Raw genomic sequence first — 18,954 nt, 5'->3', positions numbered from 1 at the left:
TCAAAACATCTGTTTCCTCTCTTTATGTCATGATTTTGCCCTGCATTTTGGTGATGAGACAGTAACATATACTTAGTTTTCTCTGTGTTTACTTCTAGACCAACCTCTTTACTTGTGTCAGTTAAAGTTTGTGTGTTTTTCTTTATGGTGTCTACATTATCACCCAGTAGATTCACATCATCGGCATAGACCAACAGCTGATTTGTCCTATTTAATTTCAATCCCACCTGGTTTCACTGGACCTTCCTAATGGCATATTCTGATGCGAAGTTGAAAAGGAGTGGCGATAAAGCATCTCCTTGTTTTAGACCATTCTGGATAGGAAATTTATCATACAAATGTTTACCTACACGAACTTTACTATACGTTTCGTTTAAACACAGTTTAATCAACCTAACTACTTTCAGGAGCGTAGTTGGTTGAGGGGCTATGCTACAAGCCAGAAGGTCACGGGTTCAAGTCTCGATGAGGTCATTGGATTCTTTCGGTTGACCTAATCCTTCCAGCCGCACTAGACCCTGGGGTTTACTCAGCCTCTAACAGACATGAGTACCAGGAATTAATTAAATAATTTTCCTGGGGAGTGAAGCACAGCCAGCACGTAAGGCTGACAACCTTACCGCCACCTTTGAGCTGATTGTCTAGATAGTGTGGGACCCTCAATGTCTCACAACGCTATGGGCCTTCATGGCCTGGTACAGGGATAGCTTTGCTCTTTTACTAGTTTCATGGGTATCCCAAACTCTGTTAGAATGTTGTACAATACTTCCCTCCTAACTGAATCATAGGCTTTCTTGAAGTCTATGAATAGCTGATGTACTGTCTCATTGTATTCCCATTATTTCTCCAATATCTGATGAATGCTAGAGATCTGATCTGTAGTTGATCTGTTACGTCAAATCCCCGCTGATAATCCCCAATAATTTCATCTATATATGGACTTAACCCTGAAAAGAGAATATTGGATAAAATTTTATATGAAGTTGATGGCAGTGATATCGCCCGATAATTACTACAGTCAGTTTTATATATTATTTATTATACTGCAATTGGGTTTTAGCCCGGTGGCAGTAGTACACAATAGGACACAACAGACAAGTAACACACATTACACTAAGTGACAACACGTTCAAACAAAACTACACAAATAAAAAGACAAACAACAATAAGGACATCCTACCACAATGAATACAAACCAAATATGATTAACAACTACAACAATTACAGAGAATATCACCCTTCTTGTGAATTGGTACAATAATAGACTCCTTCCACTGATCAGGCAATTTTTCCTTATGCCAAATAGAAGTAATTAGATTGTGGATCTTAGAACGTAATATTGTACATACAAATTTTGTAATTTTGTCCCATGTATCCTCTGCTGAACTTTTTTGGTGAAAATGAGCACTAAAAATTCTTACTGTAGAGCAATATACAAATCTGTCACTAATGTAGATAAGGATAGAGGACTGTGATTTAGGAGTTCTTTACAAAGTAAAACAAGAATGCCTTATGTTGTCATGGTTATCTGTCTGTCCATCTGTGACCCAGTATTAAACAGCTTAAATCTATGGAGACATTTTCTTAAAATTTTATACCAAAAGTTCTTGGGCTATTTCGATTTTCAGTCATTAAACCATAATAAATCCTAGTTAACATAAGGTCATAATTGGACTTTTCCATGATCTCATAAACAATTTCACAGACTTTGTTGAAATTCGATGTTAGACTTCCATCGAAAGCTGTCATGCAATTCCAATTTGTAGCCGTATTGATTCATATTAAAAACTAGGTTATACAAATTCATAAGTGGACTTTTCCATATATCTTTTTGCATATTTGCAAAAGTTTCAGTTTATTAAAACTTATTGGGCAATTCTGATTTCGATTTCCCCACATTCATAGTTATGCATAAAGCTCTAAATGGACTTCTCTGTGTATTTCCTAAATCCTCCTACTAACTAAAAAATGAACTGCATGTAACTGCGTCCTTAAGAAGTCACCAGTCTCTCAGGTACTCAATTTCCCAATACTTTATGGAACCTGAAGGTTCATTACCGTATTCACAAGAGCCTTCCACTGGTCCCTATCTTGAGCCAGATTAGTCCAGTTCACCACCCCATCTTGTTTCTCTGAGATTTATTTTTAGCCCACTTTCTGTATTTTGAAAAAATTAAAGAGGGCTTATGAGATCAACTTGCAGACTGTATCTGTGTATATCCCCTCAATAAAGCCAGAAGAGACCGCCCTTGCTAGGCAACGGCTAGATAAACACGTTCCAGTGGCAACGAATACACATGTAACAATAGAATTGTTGAATGTCGTATTTTTATATGGTCAGTGTCATCAGATACTCAGTATGTAGTGAGAGGAAAGTAGGCAGTTAGTCTTCTTGCAATATTTTCCACCCACCTATGTCTAGATCTTGATAGTGGTCTGTTTCTTCTGGCTTTTCCCACCAAAATTCTACATGCATTCATCATCTGCCCATCCCATCCTTCTTGACTTGATGATTCTAAATATATTTGGAGAAGAGTGCCAGTTATGGAACTCCCCATTATGCAGTTTTCTCCAACCTCCTATCACTCATTCATTTCCTTTATTTTCCATATATCCATACAGGTAACAAACCTAGGTAAATATTCTCAGCACCCTGTTCTCAAATACCCACTTCCCTTAATGTCATAAATCAAGTTTGAAACCCACACAATACTACAAGAAAAATTATAATTTTATATATTTTAATTTGTGCGTTTTTGGGCAGCAGATGAGAAGACAAAATGTTCTGAACTGAATGGTAGCAGGCATTATCCAATTTTTATCGCTCCTAATTTTTATTCATTACTGCCATTCCCAAATATTTCAATTCTGCCACATTTTCGAAAGATTTATTAGCTATCTTATCGTACATTCTAGTGATGAGACAGCAACATATTCGTATACTTACCTTTATCTGCGTTTCTATGCTAAAACAATCAATTAGAGATTCTGTGTTTTTCTTTATGGTATTTATATTATCTTCCAATAGATTTTACCAACATCAGCATACACCTGCAGCCGATGTGTCCCATTTAATTTCAGTCCCACCTGACTTCCCTGGTCCTTGCTAAAGGCCTCTTCTAAGGCAAAGTTGAAAAGCAATAGCATTAAAGCATCCCCTTCTTGTAGTTCATTTTAAATATGAAAAGTGTCAAACAAATATTTGAATTTAGGTTTCATTTCAAACACATTTTAGTAAGCCTAACTAGTATGTGTATTGCTAAATATGAGGAACGGGGGATTTTTCAGGTCCAGATCGGCGTTCGATTTATCTCCGTTAATATAATAAGAATCATTACAGGATGTAGAAGTAGAGATTCATGTAGAGAATTATTTAAGAAATTAAAAATTCTACCGCTTCAATCGCAATACATATTATCGCTTCTCCTATTTGTTGTTTACAACAAAGATAAATTCAAATTAAATTCTGATGTCTATAACATGAATACTAGACAAAAATATAACTTCCACCTACCCTCATCAACTTTATCAGTATATCAAAAAGGAGTCTACTTTACTGGCATAAAAGTGTTCAACAATCTGCCACAAAGTATTAAAAACTTGGGCAATGATACTAAAAAGTTTAAATCAGAGTTAAAGAATTATCTGCATGCTCATTCCTTCTACTCTTTAGATGAATACTTCAATGTAAATAGAGAATGATGTAAAATTAAGTTATATTAATTTTTAAGCTAAAATTGCCTGTACTTATGTATGTAACCTTTTGACATGTTTATTTATTTATTTCATATCATATCCATGGATCATTGTACATGATATAGGACAAGTCAAACTTCTGTACAGACTTCTGTATCCAAAGGTACTAACCTGTTTAGGATTTATAGAATGTAAATAAATTCAATTCAATTCAGTTAAAAAGCCTCAGTAGCTCAGTAGCCTCAGTAGTGAGCAGTAATTAGTGCAGTGAAGCCATGCCATCTAGTAGGAAAATGCCAAGCATTAATAAAAGACGAAGGTGTGTCTGACGTCATCCACTAGTTTCTTAAAATATCGGCAGGTGACACAATCATCGTCTATTATCGTGAAGATCGTTAATGGTGGAATTTGGAGGAAGGTGTATTGATGGAAGTGAGGAATTGAAGTATATTGAGGTTGTGTTTACGGAAGGAATATGGGAGGTTCGCAAAGCTCTAATACAAGGAGAATATCAGTTACTAATGACGATCAGTCTGGTGTTATCAAAGTGTCAGATTCTATAGTACAGCGACTGAAAGGTGGAAAAGAAGTTAAGGATAGTCAATCTGAATCTCGTCCAGTAAGCCAACCCCAGTTCGATGCCGAAAAGGTAACCTCTTCATTTCCACATTCATATTATGGAAGGGGTACTCCTAAAACTTCTCTTGAAATCCGACAGGATCAAGAAGCGGCACTACGAGAAAATGACCAGTACTGGGAAAAAAGGTTGAAGACGATTGAAGACAACCATAAGAAGATCAACAGGAGAATGGAAGAAGAATACAAGAAAGCTACAAAAGAGATCGAGGAACTGTTTTCACGTTTGCCAGCAAAACTTGAGCAACCGCCTTGCACGAATGCTGGACAGCATGTCAAGAAATGTTACCAGCAGAATCCTAGGGAAGTACTAAATTGTGCCAAGGAAGTAGAAGCCTTTGCGGCTTGTGTGGATATGAAACGAGTAAATCTTCTTGATAGCAGACAGTAGTATGACAACGAATTGAGCAGATTTGTAGTTTTCACCTACATACTGGCATTATTTCTGTTTCTGTTTGTAGTGCTGTTGGCATTATTTCTGTTTGGGTTTATACCTCTTGTTATGTTATATGGTTTCCATTTTATTTAAAAATGTTTCAGTTACAAATTACAGTGTGTTGCGTTCGTTTAAGTTAAATGTTTTGGTATGTTAACATATAGTTTGAAGTGATGCCCAGCGGTTTGGTTTAGTACTGTATATATTCAGTTCTTTAAAAGGAATTTATTTAATATATTTCATTTCTACTTGTCAGTACCATAGAAGTGTTCTTTGCTGTCTAATAAGATTATGAATAGGTTACATATTGAAATATAATTTCAAGCGAGGTAATTGCAATGTAATTTGTGAAGGAGTAACATTAAATTGGCTTTGCAAAGTATTATATGTTGACTTGATGTTTACTGGGAAACCGATTTGTATCCTGATCATTGTAACTGTGTTTGGAATGCTTCCAGAGTTGTCATAATTTTTGTTGATAGCATTTATGTTTGTTTCATTTAATTTTCAGTGGCTAACTGCATGTTAGACATGACTTCATTTTGTTACAATTTGACTGTTTTCATTCATCAGTTCATACTTAACGTATAGCAGTTACGTGATGGTAACAGACTTATTCTGTGTCCATTTAACAAGTCCAGCCTGAAGGCATTTCTTTGTTTCAGTCTGCAGAACCCAGCTAGTGAGTGCTGTCTGGGTCAACATCAGACACATGTGTTTGACCCTAATGGACACATTTTTGTGGAACTCATTGTGAGCTTCACGTTACTAGAGTTCTTGCCAACTTGTTAGCTTTCAGCTTTATCCTCAAGGTAGCAGTGTTGTGGATCGGTAAACTTGTGAAGCAGGAACAACACCAGCACCAGTGAATTTAGGATCATGAAGTTTGGTGTGCTGATAGATCCTCTTATGGTGACATGTTACAAACAAATGTACTAGCAGTACCCATTCAAAACTAATATATTCTAATCATTCAGAATTTTGGAGTGTATCTCAGAAACAGAGTTCTTTTAATACTTGTCATGTCATATTATATTGCCTAACACCAGGTGCCCAATGACACAGTGTTGATGTGACTGTGATATAACAATATTTGTAACACTGATCTGACCTGCTTGCTGCTGGCATCATGCTGGCTTCTTGCTTGGCTTATTCTTCAGCCCTCAATGATGGAGGCTGCATGTTCCTCTGAAATGTTACGTGGCATCAGAGAACATTGAATCTTTGTTATAAGCTATCACTCTGTTCTGCATATCGTTAATATTTGTGTACCCACTGAATTATTTAAGTATTTTCTATTTTTACTGTAAGCAAAAAAAGGGGCATGTAGTAGCATAGTTGGCTGAGGCAATATGCTACAAGCCAGAAGGTTGCGGGTTGATTCAAATAAGGTCATTGCATTTTTTTTATTACCTAATCCTTCCAGCAGCACAGTAGCCCTGGGGTAGACTGAGCCTCTAACAGAAATGAGTACCAGGAATCATCCTCGAGGTAAATGGTGGCTGACACCCTCACTGCCATGTGAGCAGATTGTCTAGAAGATGTGGGACGCTTGACATCACACAACTCTGTGGGCTTTCCCAGCCTGTTACAGGAATAGCTTTACCTTTTTACTATAAGCGATAGTGTTCCAGTGTTGCTAATGATGTCAATTTATTTATATTTTCAGAAGGAACATGGCTTCCCTGTAGTATATCTTCCCCTTGCATGACCTTATTGAGTATGTTGTAGTCTTAATTTTGTATTTATTATGTACTTTAAGTGCTGTAGGCTTTAGCTGTTAGCAGGCACTCTAGTAAATGAATTGAATAGTAGTAAGTAGAAATGGTTGTGGGAGGAACTAATTGCCTGCTTTGGTTTCAATATAAATTGAGTGCCCTATGTGGGACCAAACTTTATTTATGTGTAATTAAGTCCATAAAAAATATAAACTTGATGTTTATAGAAATTGAATTGTGCATGTACTAAAGCAATATGAAGTGATGAAGTTATTGCCAGAGCCTTATCAGTGAGAACAGGGTGCACCACAAAACAGTGAGGATGATTATACGATAGGAGTGGCTCTGTGAGACATGTCACTATCTCTTGTACCCCTTGGTACTGTGGACCTTTACTATTGCATAGTAATAAATAATGATATGTGGTGATATTGTGTCTGTTGCCTTGTACAAGACTTTAATATCTATTTCTGTGAATATACTGATGGATAGGTAAAAAAAAGTAAAGGTATTCCTGTAACAGGCCATGGAGGCCCGTAGGGTTGTGAGATGTTGAGGTTCCCACATTTTCTAGACAATCGGCTCATAGATGGCGGCAAGGTTGTCAGCCTTATGCGCTGGCTGCCCTTTACCCCCAAGAATATTGCGAGAATATTCCTGGTACTCAATTCAGTTAGAGGCCGAGTCGACCCCAGGGCGATAGTGCGGCTGGGAGGCTAGGGTATTGTTGGATAGGTAATATATCTTAATTTCCAGCAGCATATATGAAAGGTGGGCTGAGAGTACATGCATAAAATTCAGATAGGTTTGTGGTAGCTGATTACTGACCCATAACAGTGTGCTGTAACAGACCATATATTGGAGAAGTAAAAATCTGTTTGACCAAATTTGTAGAGATCTCATGTGGGAGAAACATTTGAAGTTTGACTGAAACTAGAAACTGATTTAAGGAATTCCAAATTCTTCATTGTAGATTGAAGTCCCAGCAAAGATGAAGTGGCTGGTATTGGCAGAATTAAAAATAGCATGAAGGTCATCAGCAGAGTCCTCTAGGTGGCCATAATAACGGTGTCATTGTGAGAAAGAATGCTACAGTCAACAGTCCCTGTGGATAGTGACTGAAAGACTGAATAATAGTGTTTGCTCTAAAACTGCTTAATGAAGGGAGCATTTCTTATTGCTGTCCATATTTCAGTCTCTTCCATGGAATTATTGTGCACATCAGCTGTTAATGACCGAATTTCTGTCAGGTTCTGGTAATGCCAGCTGAGAGACCGTGCATTGTGAAAAAAGAAACAAACCTTTGTTCCAGTATGTGAAAATATATTTTTGAGATGCACAGTACTGTGGTGGTGTCATTTCTGTGGAAAAAAGTTGTGGGTCTGGAGGTGGTGTCATACATCAAAATTCTCACAATATGTACAGTCTGTTTTATGCAGTTCTGCTTCATGCTACATAAAGGAAACTTGTGTCCATACCCTTTCTTAATGTCACAGCAACTTGAGAATATGTTTAACCTTGTAGTTTGTGTACCATGATGACCTTGGCAAGGATGAGGGAACTGTTTTCTAAGGATATGGATGATTTTTCCACCCAAAATTTATTTTCCAGTACAAAGGTTCAATAGGAGTCTTCTTATGTCACAATATTTTATCAATAATGAGGTGTGCCAAGAAAACAACATGCCCAAAAATGTAAGTAGATACCAACCTTCCAGATCTTCATCGTTGTTGTTGCTGCTGCTGTTGTTCTTGTTTCCCAGCTGGAGTTCAGAACAAGCACCATCTGAATATAAGTCATAAGTGTTACCACTTGAGACAATTGCCCATCTGATGTCAGTGTCATTCCCACCTCACAAGTTCATGATTCTGGCATATGAAACTGAGAAGTATGAGGTTTAGATGGCCTGTAATTTCATGAAAATCAATCAGCTAGTTCAAAAATTGAAATAGTGGGCACACAGACATAGCATGATGGTATCGCAAAACTGCTCTGTAACAATAATAAATGCAGGTACAAATAATGTTAAAATCAGGATTTCCTCTCATTGTTGCTAGAAGTGAAGCATGTTACAAGTGATCTGATGCTGAGAGGTTTGACAGTGAGGAGGCAACAGGTAACAAACAGCAGTGTGTGAGTGCACATTTATTTAGGACTAGAGATGTGTTACTTTGGAATCACATGTAGAATATTCATCATATGTCATTTCAGCTAGCTCCCAGATTCATAAATATATAGCCATAGATGCTGATGATTATTATTTCTGTTCTGGTTTGCTGACAATTTTTATAATCATTTAATGTTTTATGCAGTTTGGAAGTATGGCAAATACAATTGCCCTTGCACCAAAAGAAGACAATGGGCGTACAACTGCCCTTTTACAATGACAAGTAATAATCTATTGTGCATCCCATCACCATCCCTATAACGTGAAGAAACTGTATTCATTTGCTGATTGAAACGTTATAATAGTTGCTAGGTTTCAGTAAATGAACTCCATAGTGATGGTCCCATAAGGGAATAGTATTTACTGTTGTGTGATTATAATCACACAATACAGGTAGGACTATTTCATTCAATCAATCAAATTATTTGTTCAAAGAATTCATATTTGGTGATACAATCACAGGATATAGAACAAGTCAGTAACTACATATTAATATAACAAACAAAAGTAATGAAAATTTTGAAACAACCAACCCCAGTCACAATAAAGATAGACCAAAAACAACTGGAGAATGAGAAATGTGTTAAATATTTGGGTAGCTTGTTAACAGATGGTGGAAGGTGTACGTGTGAAATTAAATCTAGGATTGCCATGGCAAAAGCTGCATTTAGCAAGAAGAAGAATCTTTTTACCAGCAAATTGGACTTAAATTTGAGAAAGAAACTATTGAAATGTTTGGAGCATCGCTTTGTATGGGGCTGAAACTTGGGCACTTAGGGCAGTAGATCAGAAACACCTGGAAAGCTTCGAAATGTGATGATGGAGAAGATCAGTTGGACCGATTATGTGAGAAATGAAGAAGTGTTAGTTAGAGTCAGTGAGCAGAGGAATATCCTACATGAAATAAGAAAACGGAAGGCTAATTGGATTGGTCATATCTTACGCAGTAACTGCCTTCTAAAAGAAGTTATTGAAGGAAACATATAGGGGCAGATAGAAGCGACCAGAAGACATAAGAAGATGCTGGATGACCATGGGGACAGAAGAGGATATTTTCATTTGAAGGAGGAAGCTCTAGATCGCATCAAGTGGAGGAACTGATTTGGAAGAGACTGTGGACCTGTCGTCTTGACAGATTACAGATGAATGAACATATCATACATAAGTCAACTATACTATAAATCTTAACTAGCTACAGACTTCATACACATCAATCATACAATACATCATCCCAATTTCAACATTTCAATACCCAAAAGAAACCCTGCATCCAAAGATTTTCTTTTGTAGATTAAGTGAGGACATGATATATGCCAGCACATAAAACCATAGCACACTCACTTAAGAATTAAAGGGACATAAATTCATCAATGGAATAAATTGAATGTTTGACTATTCAAAATTACACATTGCCTCCATGGTTTGTACAAAACTGTTATCTCACACAGAATTACTCTTTGTATGCAGTTCCAAAAATCTTTGTTTGGAAATGCTGTACTTTTAACGTCTTCACAAGATCAGTGAAAAATTGCTCCTCTTGTATGATATTCGTGGTTCTCACAGTGGTAAATATTTAAAATTGTGATATTCTGGATCATGACACCATATACTTTGGAAAATAGGCATCAAACTACATGGCATCACATCCCAATAGACTGTAACCATAATTCCTCCTCTCATCTTAAATGTTTGTAACTTTGTTGCCTTGAAAAACAAAGGAAAGGATGAAAAGAAGAGATATTATGACATTAATTAGTGCATGCAGATCCATAAATTGAGAGGGGTGAGCTGTAGCAGAAAGGCTGACTATGCCTTGGTTTTTAAATATTTCTTTCGGTGTGTATTATTTATTATAGTATATGTTTATTCTTCTAATGATTAAAGAAGCAAACATGATATGGTGAGGAAACATAAATGAATAAGCTGGCAAAGCACACTACAAAAACAAATTGTGTTGGACTTCTAGCAGGAAGTCTTGGGGCCACAGTTCACTGCTTATCTAATCTCTGTTTATTTTTCCATCCTTTTCTTGCTTATGTGTTCCAGTAAATGAACAATCAAAAGAATTTTCTCTTCTCCACATAATCCAGACTGGCTCTGTGGTCCACCCAACCACCTATCCAACGGGTACTTGGGGAACTTTCCCCGGAGCATGAAGCTGACCACTCATCTCCAGGTGGTGCCAAGATCAAAAAAATCTGGATCTATACATGCACCCTCACCACATGCCTTCATGGCATAGTGCTTAATTAGTTAAGCAACAACTTTACTTTACTCTACTTTACGTACCATATTAATAGGCAACACGATAATCAGAAATGTGAATGTTGTCTCTTAGGTAATATAATCTTTTAAGTACCTGACATCAAAACATTTTGGCCCAACAGATTCTATGGGCAATTTTAAATCAGTGGTTCCTCTCCAGGCGTCTCATAAAGTGTGTTTTGGCATTTTCAGAAAATAATTACAAGTGAACCTTAAAGACGTATATAACGTACATATTCATTAAAATGTATGTTTGTAATTTAATGAGGTCTTTTAGGAATAAATATTATTCTAAAAGTTTTTTCTTGTAATTCGGCTCCAAGGGCAAGTTTCACTGCCATCCCAAACGTGGCCGCTCACACATTTGGGAAACACTGGCATAAGCGTCAAGGTTTGAATATTCTGAGCTCATTTATTCATTAGGTAACAGATTTTTTATTCTTGGCACTACAACCCCAGTGGGCCTAGGCCTACCTCCATGAACTTCTCCGTTCACTTCGGTTTTTCTAGATCTTACACATTCGGCAGGACTCCTTGGGCGGGTGATCAACACGTCGCAAGGCCTCTACCTGTACACAAACTAAACATCCATGCCCTGAGTGGGATTCGAACCCACGATCCCGGTTTCCAAGCGATCGCTCGGCTACCGTGACCGGCTAGGTAGCAGATTAGAGTTATCGAAATATCTGATAATAAATTTAGGTCTGCGCCTCTTCCGTATTTCTACAGAACGCGCAAGAGATACTATATAGTAGGACAATCCGTACATTGACCGTATAATTATGTAACATGTGACCAGCGTAACTACAATGCGTCATGCCACTGTCTGTTTACTCTCTTTGCCGATCCGTGTCGCGTACAATAGCCAGTTTGATGAGTTTGATCAAGTGGTGAGTTCGAGCGGTTCGGGCTTTCGAGGAAATGTATGTTTTGTAGGTACTTTGTATCGCTATGTATTGTAGTAAAAGTATGGGGTGGTTATATCGGGCAGTTGCATTGTTCTTGCTGATACCTTATGTGTACACGATACCGACATCCACTACCAGGACATACCGAGGACATGAAATTGCGGACCACCAAAACTGTGGATATCAGGTTTGTAAACAATAATATATTTTTTTTTTTTGTTGCTAGTGGGGTGGGACTAAGTCCCTTGTACTGCGGCCACCTCTGGCCTATTGTACCAGCTGCAAATGATAGGTGAGGGTGTTTGTGGAGCAATTGGTGGAATGAAGATTGGCAGGGGAAACCGAAGTACTCGGAGAAAACCTACCCCAGCGCCACTTTGGCCACCACAAATCCCACTTGACCAGACCCTGGGATCGAACCCGGGCCGCCGCGGTGGGAAGCCAGTGACTAACCGCTTGAGCTATGGTGCGGCCCAGCAAGGTAGGTTGAACAGCTGTCGATTTAAAAGGTGGAGAAATTATGTATATAAAGAAACTGACATTTTCACGGATTAAGTACGGTTAAAGGAGAGATGTGAAAATGATTATGAATAGTGAAATAGAGTTCAAGTTCATTGCTATTTAGGAATTCAGGTTCTTGGTGATTTTGTTGATTGAAGTGGCTGGTATGCTGCATGATGGAACAAACAGAAAACAGAAATTAAGGGAGGGCATTATTACTCTGTCGACTAGTTGTTGGATCTTTGTACCTGATACAGGAAAGAGGTCTCAGCATTATGTCAAAATGTAACATATTTACAAGTAAAAATGTAAAGTTGTTCCTGTGCTTAATTAAGTGCCATGACATTCTGCCTGAACACATACAGTGGGGAAAAAATTGTTAGATGAGAGGTATTATGATGTGTGTTTATGTATATTTGTTATCTGGACAACAAAATCCCAACTCTTATAGCAGCAGGAGTTCCAGGCCCCTAGCTCATTTATGCAAGTTTATGCCACTGGTTCTGAAGCGGATGCCTTTTGAAAATGTCATACTTACACCTAAAATCTTTAGCATCACAGCCATCTAGAAAATAAGGCAAGTAATATAACAAGCGCAAACCTTGAAATGCTGGCACCACATTATACAACTTCCAAATTCAGTAGTACCAGAAAGACCATGTGACAGATCAACTCTTTCTAGATACAAGAGGCTTTCAGTGCGATTGCAGGTATTGTAAAGAATGCATTCCAATTTATGAACAGCACACTCTTGGTACAGGTCTTCAGAGAAAGCTGAATTTCTCAAATTGTACCCCTTCCAGATCAAGCATGATATCTCTGAACTTGTCCTTGGGAACTGTAAATCCTGACTTGTTGAATTAGATGACCAATGAGGAGATTCAGACTGCCCTTTTTCTTGTTCTTGTTCTTTTATTTCAAATTCAAGTAGATCCAGATAAAGGTTGAGAAGTAGATTCACAAACCCTTGGATATGGAATGTGTCACGTATCAGAACAAATGTTCCAGTTAATCATTGGCACAAGTCTTAGGTAACATAATATGAAATATACATAACACAGACAGAACATAAATGAATATGATTACAAAAAATTTAATGCAAATGAGAAACATAAAAATAAAGTTAAGTAAGTAAAGGTATCCCTGTAACAGGCCATGGAGGCCCATAGGGTTGTGAGATGTTGAGTTTGCCATATTTTCTAGACAATTGGCTCATAGATGGCAGCAAGGTTGTCAGCCCTACATGCTGGCCGCCCTTTACCCCCCAAGAAAATTCCAAGAATATTCCTGGTACTCATTTCTGTTTGAGGCTGGGTTGACCCCAGGGCCATAGTGCGGCTGGAAGAGTTAGGCCAATTGAAAAAAATCCTATTACCTCATCGGGACTTGAACCTTCCAACTTGTAGCATAGTGCCTCAACCAATTACGCTACCGTGTGCCCCAAATGAAAAACTTATTAACCATTTATACAATAAAATTCTTCAGTTTGTAAAAACAGTGCAACACCTGAGATCTTCTTAAGGAACTCTTAACAATTTTAATACCAGTGTAGTAAATGCCATTTTGATACAGTGATAGAGAGGAAATAGGAAAATATTAATTTTCACAACAATTTTCAACTTCTCTGTGCCAGAATCATACAGACATATCCAGAAGAGGGGTGGGACACCATTTCCTCTTCCCATTGTCGTCTTAACATTTGAAGTTCCTACTCAGCCTATCACCATCAAAGTTGGGTATGAAATGGCAGTTGTACACCTGTTAATTCTGAAACCATTGAGATGCTTCCAATCATAGCCAGCAGAGATGTGGATCTCGCATGGCATGTGGCAGTTGTGAGAGTGGCCATGGTGAAGCTTCATGTCCACACCCTCCTCACTGTGAGAACTGCAACTAAGCTATTTCAATGACAGTTCCTGATTTGTGCATATGGGTGAGAGGGCCAGCCGAGAACTTTGAAACAAGGAGGGCCTCTGTTTCCTGGAGGTACAATAAAAGTTTGTTGAGAGTAGGGCAAGGACAGGGACTCTATCCTGTTCAACCATTCTTTACTGTGTAAGATTTGAGGTTTTCACAGCGGTGACTATGAAGAAAGCCGTCGTCTGGGATGTGGTGCCTTGTAGAAATTGTGTTAACCGACGTTTCGGAGGAACGTATCGCCTTCATCTTGAGGGTAGAAGACGAGAAGAAATCCACGAGCGAACCAGCAGAGCAGGTGCAACAAACTGAGTCCAGTCAAGTAAACACAGCTGTACGTGTATAAAGAAGGAGAGAAGGAGTGTGGCTACATAGGGAAATAGTAGAGAGGGAGAGGGGAAGGGTCTGGTGGAATAGCCAGCAGGTAGTGGGCCAGAGCTGGTATGGAGTATGTGTATTGGGCAGACAGGCCGTTCTGTGGACACGAGGTTGAAGGAGCATCAGTGGCACATCCGTCTCGAACATCCAGACAAGTCATCTGTGGCTGAACACAGCATCGATTTGGGACACGGCATTCAGCTTCAGAATACCTCCATCCTTTCTACCAAGACCCGTTATATGGATCACATCACTAGGGAGGCCATTGAGATTGAACTCCATCCCGACAATATGAACAGAGGTGGGGTTTTGTCTCAGCAAGTCATGGAAGCCTCTCATCTGATCCCTCAAGTAACCTCCGAAATATGGCGGACCCTATAGGCCACTCAGGTCCATCGCAGCCCCCGACCTACAGGGTTAATGTCCTCCATTTAATCTTCCGTTCTCTCCCCCTCACTATTATTTCCCTATGTAGCCACACTCGTTCTCTCCTTATCTTATACAGCTGTGTTTACTCTACTGGATTCAGTCTGTTGCACCTGCTCTGCTGGTTCGCTTGCAGATTTCTTCTTGTCTTCTACCCTAAAGATGGAGGCGATACGTTCCTCCGAAACGTCGGTTAACACAATTTCTACAGGTGCCACATCCCAGAAGATGGCTTTCTTCATTCTTTACTGGTTTCAAGGAAGTGAGACAGGCACCCAGGCAATAGCAGTCCCCACCTGCTAAGACAATATTCTGCTTACCACCCCATCAAGTGTTAAGGTCACAACTCAGGTTGTGGAGACCGAAGATATCTCTCATTCCTCTGCACCCAGTGATAAGACATGCCCATATTAGTTACCAATACACACCATTAATACCCCTGCAGTAGACTTTGGACCATTTCATAGCTCACACGTAAAACCACTAATATTGAAGAACTTGTCCCAGTCTTGGCATCCTGGTGCTAGGCTTCAAATGTCAAACATACCTGAATGCAGTAAGTCACTGCCTAACACATTGGGTTGCATTTCATTTTGACACTGAATGGGAAACACAGAGGAAGATTTAAATTATCTCCCATTAAAGTGCAATAGTTATCCTTTTATGTCATTGTTTCCTCTCTTGGTTATTCAGTATGGATATTCTACAGTGGAAACTTAACAGTTTCCATAAACAGTACTTGACTACAGACTTAAGTTGACTGGAAAGACTGTTTAAACTTAGGTGAAGATCATCTCCTTCATTTGCAGCCTAAGGAGAGGCCATGCCATGATCACAGTTACATTAAATGATTAATGGGGTTTAAATTGTCTCTTCATGACTGTAGAATCCAACACAGATATAAATTTTGTAGTGTCTCTTTAACATTGGATGTAGTTAGCTCACTGTTGCAGTCTTTTTACTGAAAATGGGGTTGTTCGTGGGAAAGAGAGCGGTTATGGCTGATTTGCTCAAAGTTTCCTTCTTAGTAGGTGGCCATAAACATAGAATTTTATGGACAGTTTTGGTCTGCAGAGATAATGTTAGGTGTGTGCAGAGACTACTCCAGTCTTGTCTCATTCAGATTTGTTCGAGAAACTTAATCACAGTTTTTAACTCTTGCGCCCCACACTCACAGATTTAGAACAGGTTAGAACAATGGTGGTTTCTGGTAATGAGGTCATTTGTTCTTTGACCATAAAAGGGCTAAGTCAGTGCTTGTCTGAAGGTAGAAGAGGCTTCACAAATATACCCGGCCATGCGTTGCTGTGGCAGATCGAGTGAATTGAAAAATTCTGTTGCATAATTAACTGCTTCATCTGCTTCCACAACAGTGTCAACGGACTTGTATATGACTGCCTCACAGTGAATGTTAGACTGAATGGTATTGTTAAGTTCGTAGACGTCTTTGTTCTTGGCCGCAAGAATAGCTCGTTCACTCAGCCAATCGTGATTCTTATAATTGGTTTGAATATTGGGAAATACTTTTTCAACCAATTCTTCTTTTGACGTCACTAAATTGCAGAAGTTATGAGGCAATGAAATTCGTCCTGAGGTCAGATCAGCCGGCACCTTTCCGTTCCCAATTTCCAGCAATTGATGTGAGAATATCTCAGCTGATCGATCGTTTTGCAGCTGGACACGCATATTTATAGTTAATTTTAATGTCTTTACGTGTCGCCACAAAGTAGAGTATTTCAGGCAAGCATTTGTTTCGTCCGCTGGTGTCGATCGAGGAATTACAGGTAATGTTTGCCTGAAATCTCCTGCAAGCAATATTAATGCGTTCCCAAATGGTCTGATGTTTCCACGCAGATCTTGCAATGATTGATGAAACGCTGCTGTGTTTGTGAAATGTTCTATTTTGTGTACTGTGCATTGTAGCATATAACTGTACGTACTTTACGTCTAAACAACTTATGTGATGGTGGTTTCCTATTTGTAGTGATGTTTGCCCTCTGAAGATGGTCCGCAGAGACCGAAACATGTAAGGGTGTTGAGTTTTCATGTAGTAATAAACTTACAGGTCACATTGGACGGAGTGATTTATATTTGTACAAGTAGTTTCCGCCCGTATTGATATATCCTTCTGAAGATGGTCTCTTAAGACCGAAACTTGTTAAGGATGAAAGATTAAAAAGGAAAGAAAGAAAAAACACTTTATCAGTCACACTGGATGGAGTTGATAAACATTTTATAGTAATATAACTCTATTATAAACTGTGTAAAGTAAAATTAACCAACCAGTCTCTGTGTACAGAGACACTATATTCTAGACTACAGCAAGGCACCTTTCTACTTTTGTATTTCTGTAATAATTACTGAATTTCATGCTGTGATATATAAATTTAGCCTTGGAGACTTTTTATATATTAACCCATTGAAGAAAAACGGTGTTGAGAGTAGGAGAAGCATCAAGCATTTATGCCACATTTGTGTAAGGAGTTGACCCCATTTTAATCTGAGCCAGATCAACTGAATGTTTCCATTTGTTTCTTCCTTTAGGTTTGACCTGATGTTTCCCATAGAACACTTTGAAATGGGACATGATTGCTTTCCCCTGCATCCTTACCATCTTAAAATTTCACCTCAGTTAATTCATTACTACATAACTGCAGCACTTGATATGTTGTTGTTCTGTTGCAGTCTTGCCCAAAGCCACAGCCTGGGAAGCTGAATGTGCATTTGGTACCCCATACTCATAATGATGTTGGCTGGCTGAAGACTGTGGATCAGTATTACTATGGCAGTAAGTTACAGCACATCTCACCTTTGGGGTTGTTAAGTTCTCAAGGGTCATGGCACTGTTCAGCAGTTCATCATTTTGGATATGACACCATCCAACTTTAGTTTGAAATGGCAGGTCCTCTGAAACATTGGTACTCGCGTAGCAAACTACACAATATCAAATCCTAGAAGGCACTAATTTTCATTGTCACGCTGCAGGAATCTTAAATGTCACAAAGGCGATACAGTTTTCATATATATGTATAGAAGTGTAAGGCTTGCAGTTCTGTCTTCATTCCACCCTTATGTAGAAGTAATTGTTAGTAATAGCTACAGATAGGACCAGAAGTTGGCAATAAGATACACCGATGCTTCAGTCAGTATTGCAGTCTCGAACTTTGCCAAAAACAAATTTTCATTGTTGGTAGCATGTATATTTAGTTAAGCACCATGCCATGAAGACATATGGGGTCATGGCTGTATAGCTCCACCATTCTTGACCTCAGGACTAGATGGAGGTGAGTAATGTATCCAATTAAGGCAGGATCATTAAATAGTGTATAGATAATTAATTATGAGAGAGAGTTATGTACCCTGGGAATTGTGACATTGTCTTATCAGTTAGATTTATGTATATGTCGGTTACCTTGCCAGCATGCCCTGCATTTTGCTGCTTGGAATTACAGTCAGAATGTCTGATGAACAAGTGAATAAAGATTTATTGGATATTATGTTGTTTAAACATACTGTTAATGAAGTGAAATTATGAAGATTTGAGTTTTAATATGAACATCATTTTTGTAGGTAAATCCAACATTCAGAAGGCTGGAGTACAGTATATAATAGATTCAGTGCTGAAGGAACTTTTTCATGACCCACAGAAAAGGTAAATTCATGTCTGTGCATTTAAAGTGATGAAGCATGTGCACAAATGCTTCTCCACATGCATGCACGCACACAAGCACACACTATGAATGTGTTTTTATGTATAAAGCAATATGTATGTGTTTGCATGTGTGTATGGTTGAGTATATAAACACACAGTATATACTCTGTGTTTTGTGACCCTGTGCCTTGAAGTGTAGTGAAGTTAAAAGAATGTATTTTCAGGGATTCCTATATTTATTTATATTTGGTTCA

General features: G+C 38.5%; 2 protein-coding genes across 3 annotated transcripts in view; both read left to right on the top strand.

Annotated features, from left to right (window-relative positions):
• Nucleotides 1-4,027: 4,027 nt before the first annotated feature.
• On the top strand, nucleotides 4,028-5,153 carry LOC111868498 (MICOS complex subunit mic25-b). Its single transcript, XM_023859193.1, has 2 exons — nucleotides 4,028-4,315; nucleotides 4,415-5,153. Exons 1-2 carry the CDS (start codon nucleotides 4,172-4,174, stop codon nucleotides 4,721-4,723), a joined length of 453 nt encoding a protein of 150 aa, XP_023714961.1. The 5' UTR covers nucleotides 4,028-4,171; the 3' UTR covers nucleotides 4,724-5,153.
• Nucleotides 5,154-11,749: 6,596 nt separating this feature from the next.
• The window catches only part of LOC111868816 (lysosomal alpha-mannosidase), a 36,824-nt gene continuing 29,619 nt past the window's right edge, over nucleotides 11,750-18,954 (top strand). The window contains exons 1-3 of one of the 2 annotated variants that reach the window (XM_023859838.2): nucleotides 11,750-12,013; nucleotides 17,734-17,836; nucleotides 18,619-18,700. In XM_023859838.2, coding sequence (XP_023715606.1) covers nucleotides 11,870-12,013; nucleotides 17,734-17,836; nucleotides 18,619-18,700 — 329 coding nt within the window. In that variant the 5' untranslated portion in view covers nucleotides 11,750-11,869. The remainder of the gene's footprint in view (nucleotides 12,014-17,733; nucleotides 17,837-18,618; nucleotides 18,701-18,954) is intronic. The other variant, XM_023859829.2, reaches the window with a different exon arrangement.

This window comes from Cryptotermes secundus, unplaced genomic scaffold, assembly GCF_002891405.2.
Source record: "Cryptotermes secundus unplaced genomic scaffold, Csec_1.0 scaffold280, whole genome shotgun sequence".
NCBI classification, from domain to species: domain Eukaryota; kingdom Metazoa; phylum Arthropoda; class Insecta; order Blattodea; family Kalotermitidae; genus Cryptotermes; species Cryptotermes secundus.
Note: the sequence above shows the minus strand (reverse complement) of the source record. Positions and strands in the feature narration are given on the sequence as shown.

Bases quoted from the DNA above. Each gene is read 5' to 3' on its own strand.
- LOC111868498 (XM_023859193.1), top strand. From the start codon at position 4,172: ATGGGAGGTTCGCAAAGCTCTAATACAAGGAGAATATCAGTTACTAAT. The intron at 4,316-4,414 runs GTAAGCCAACCC...GAAATCCGACAG, and splicing joins GTCAATCTGAATCTCGTCCA to GATCAAGAAGCGGCACTACG.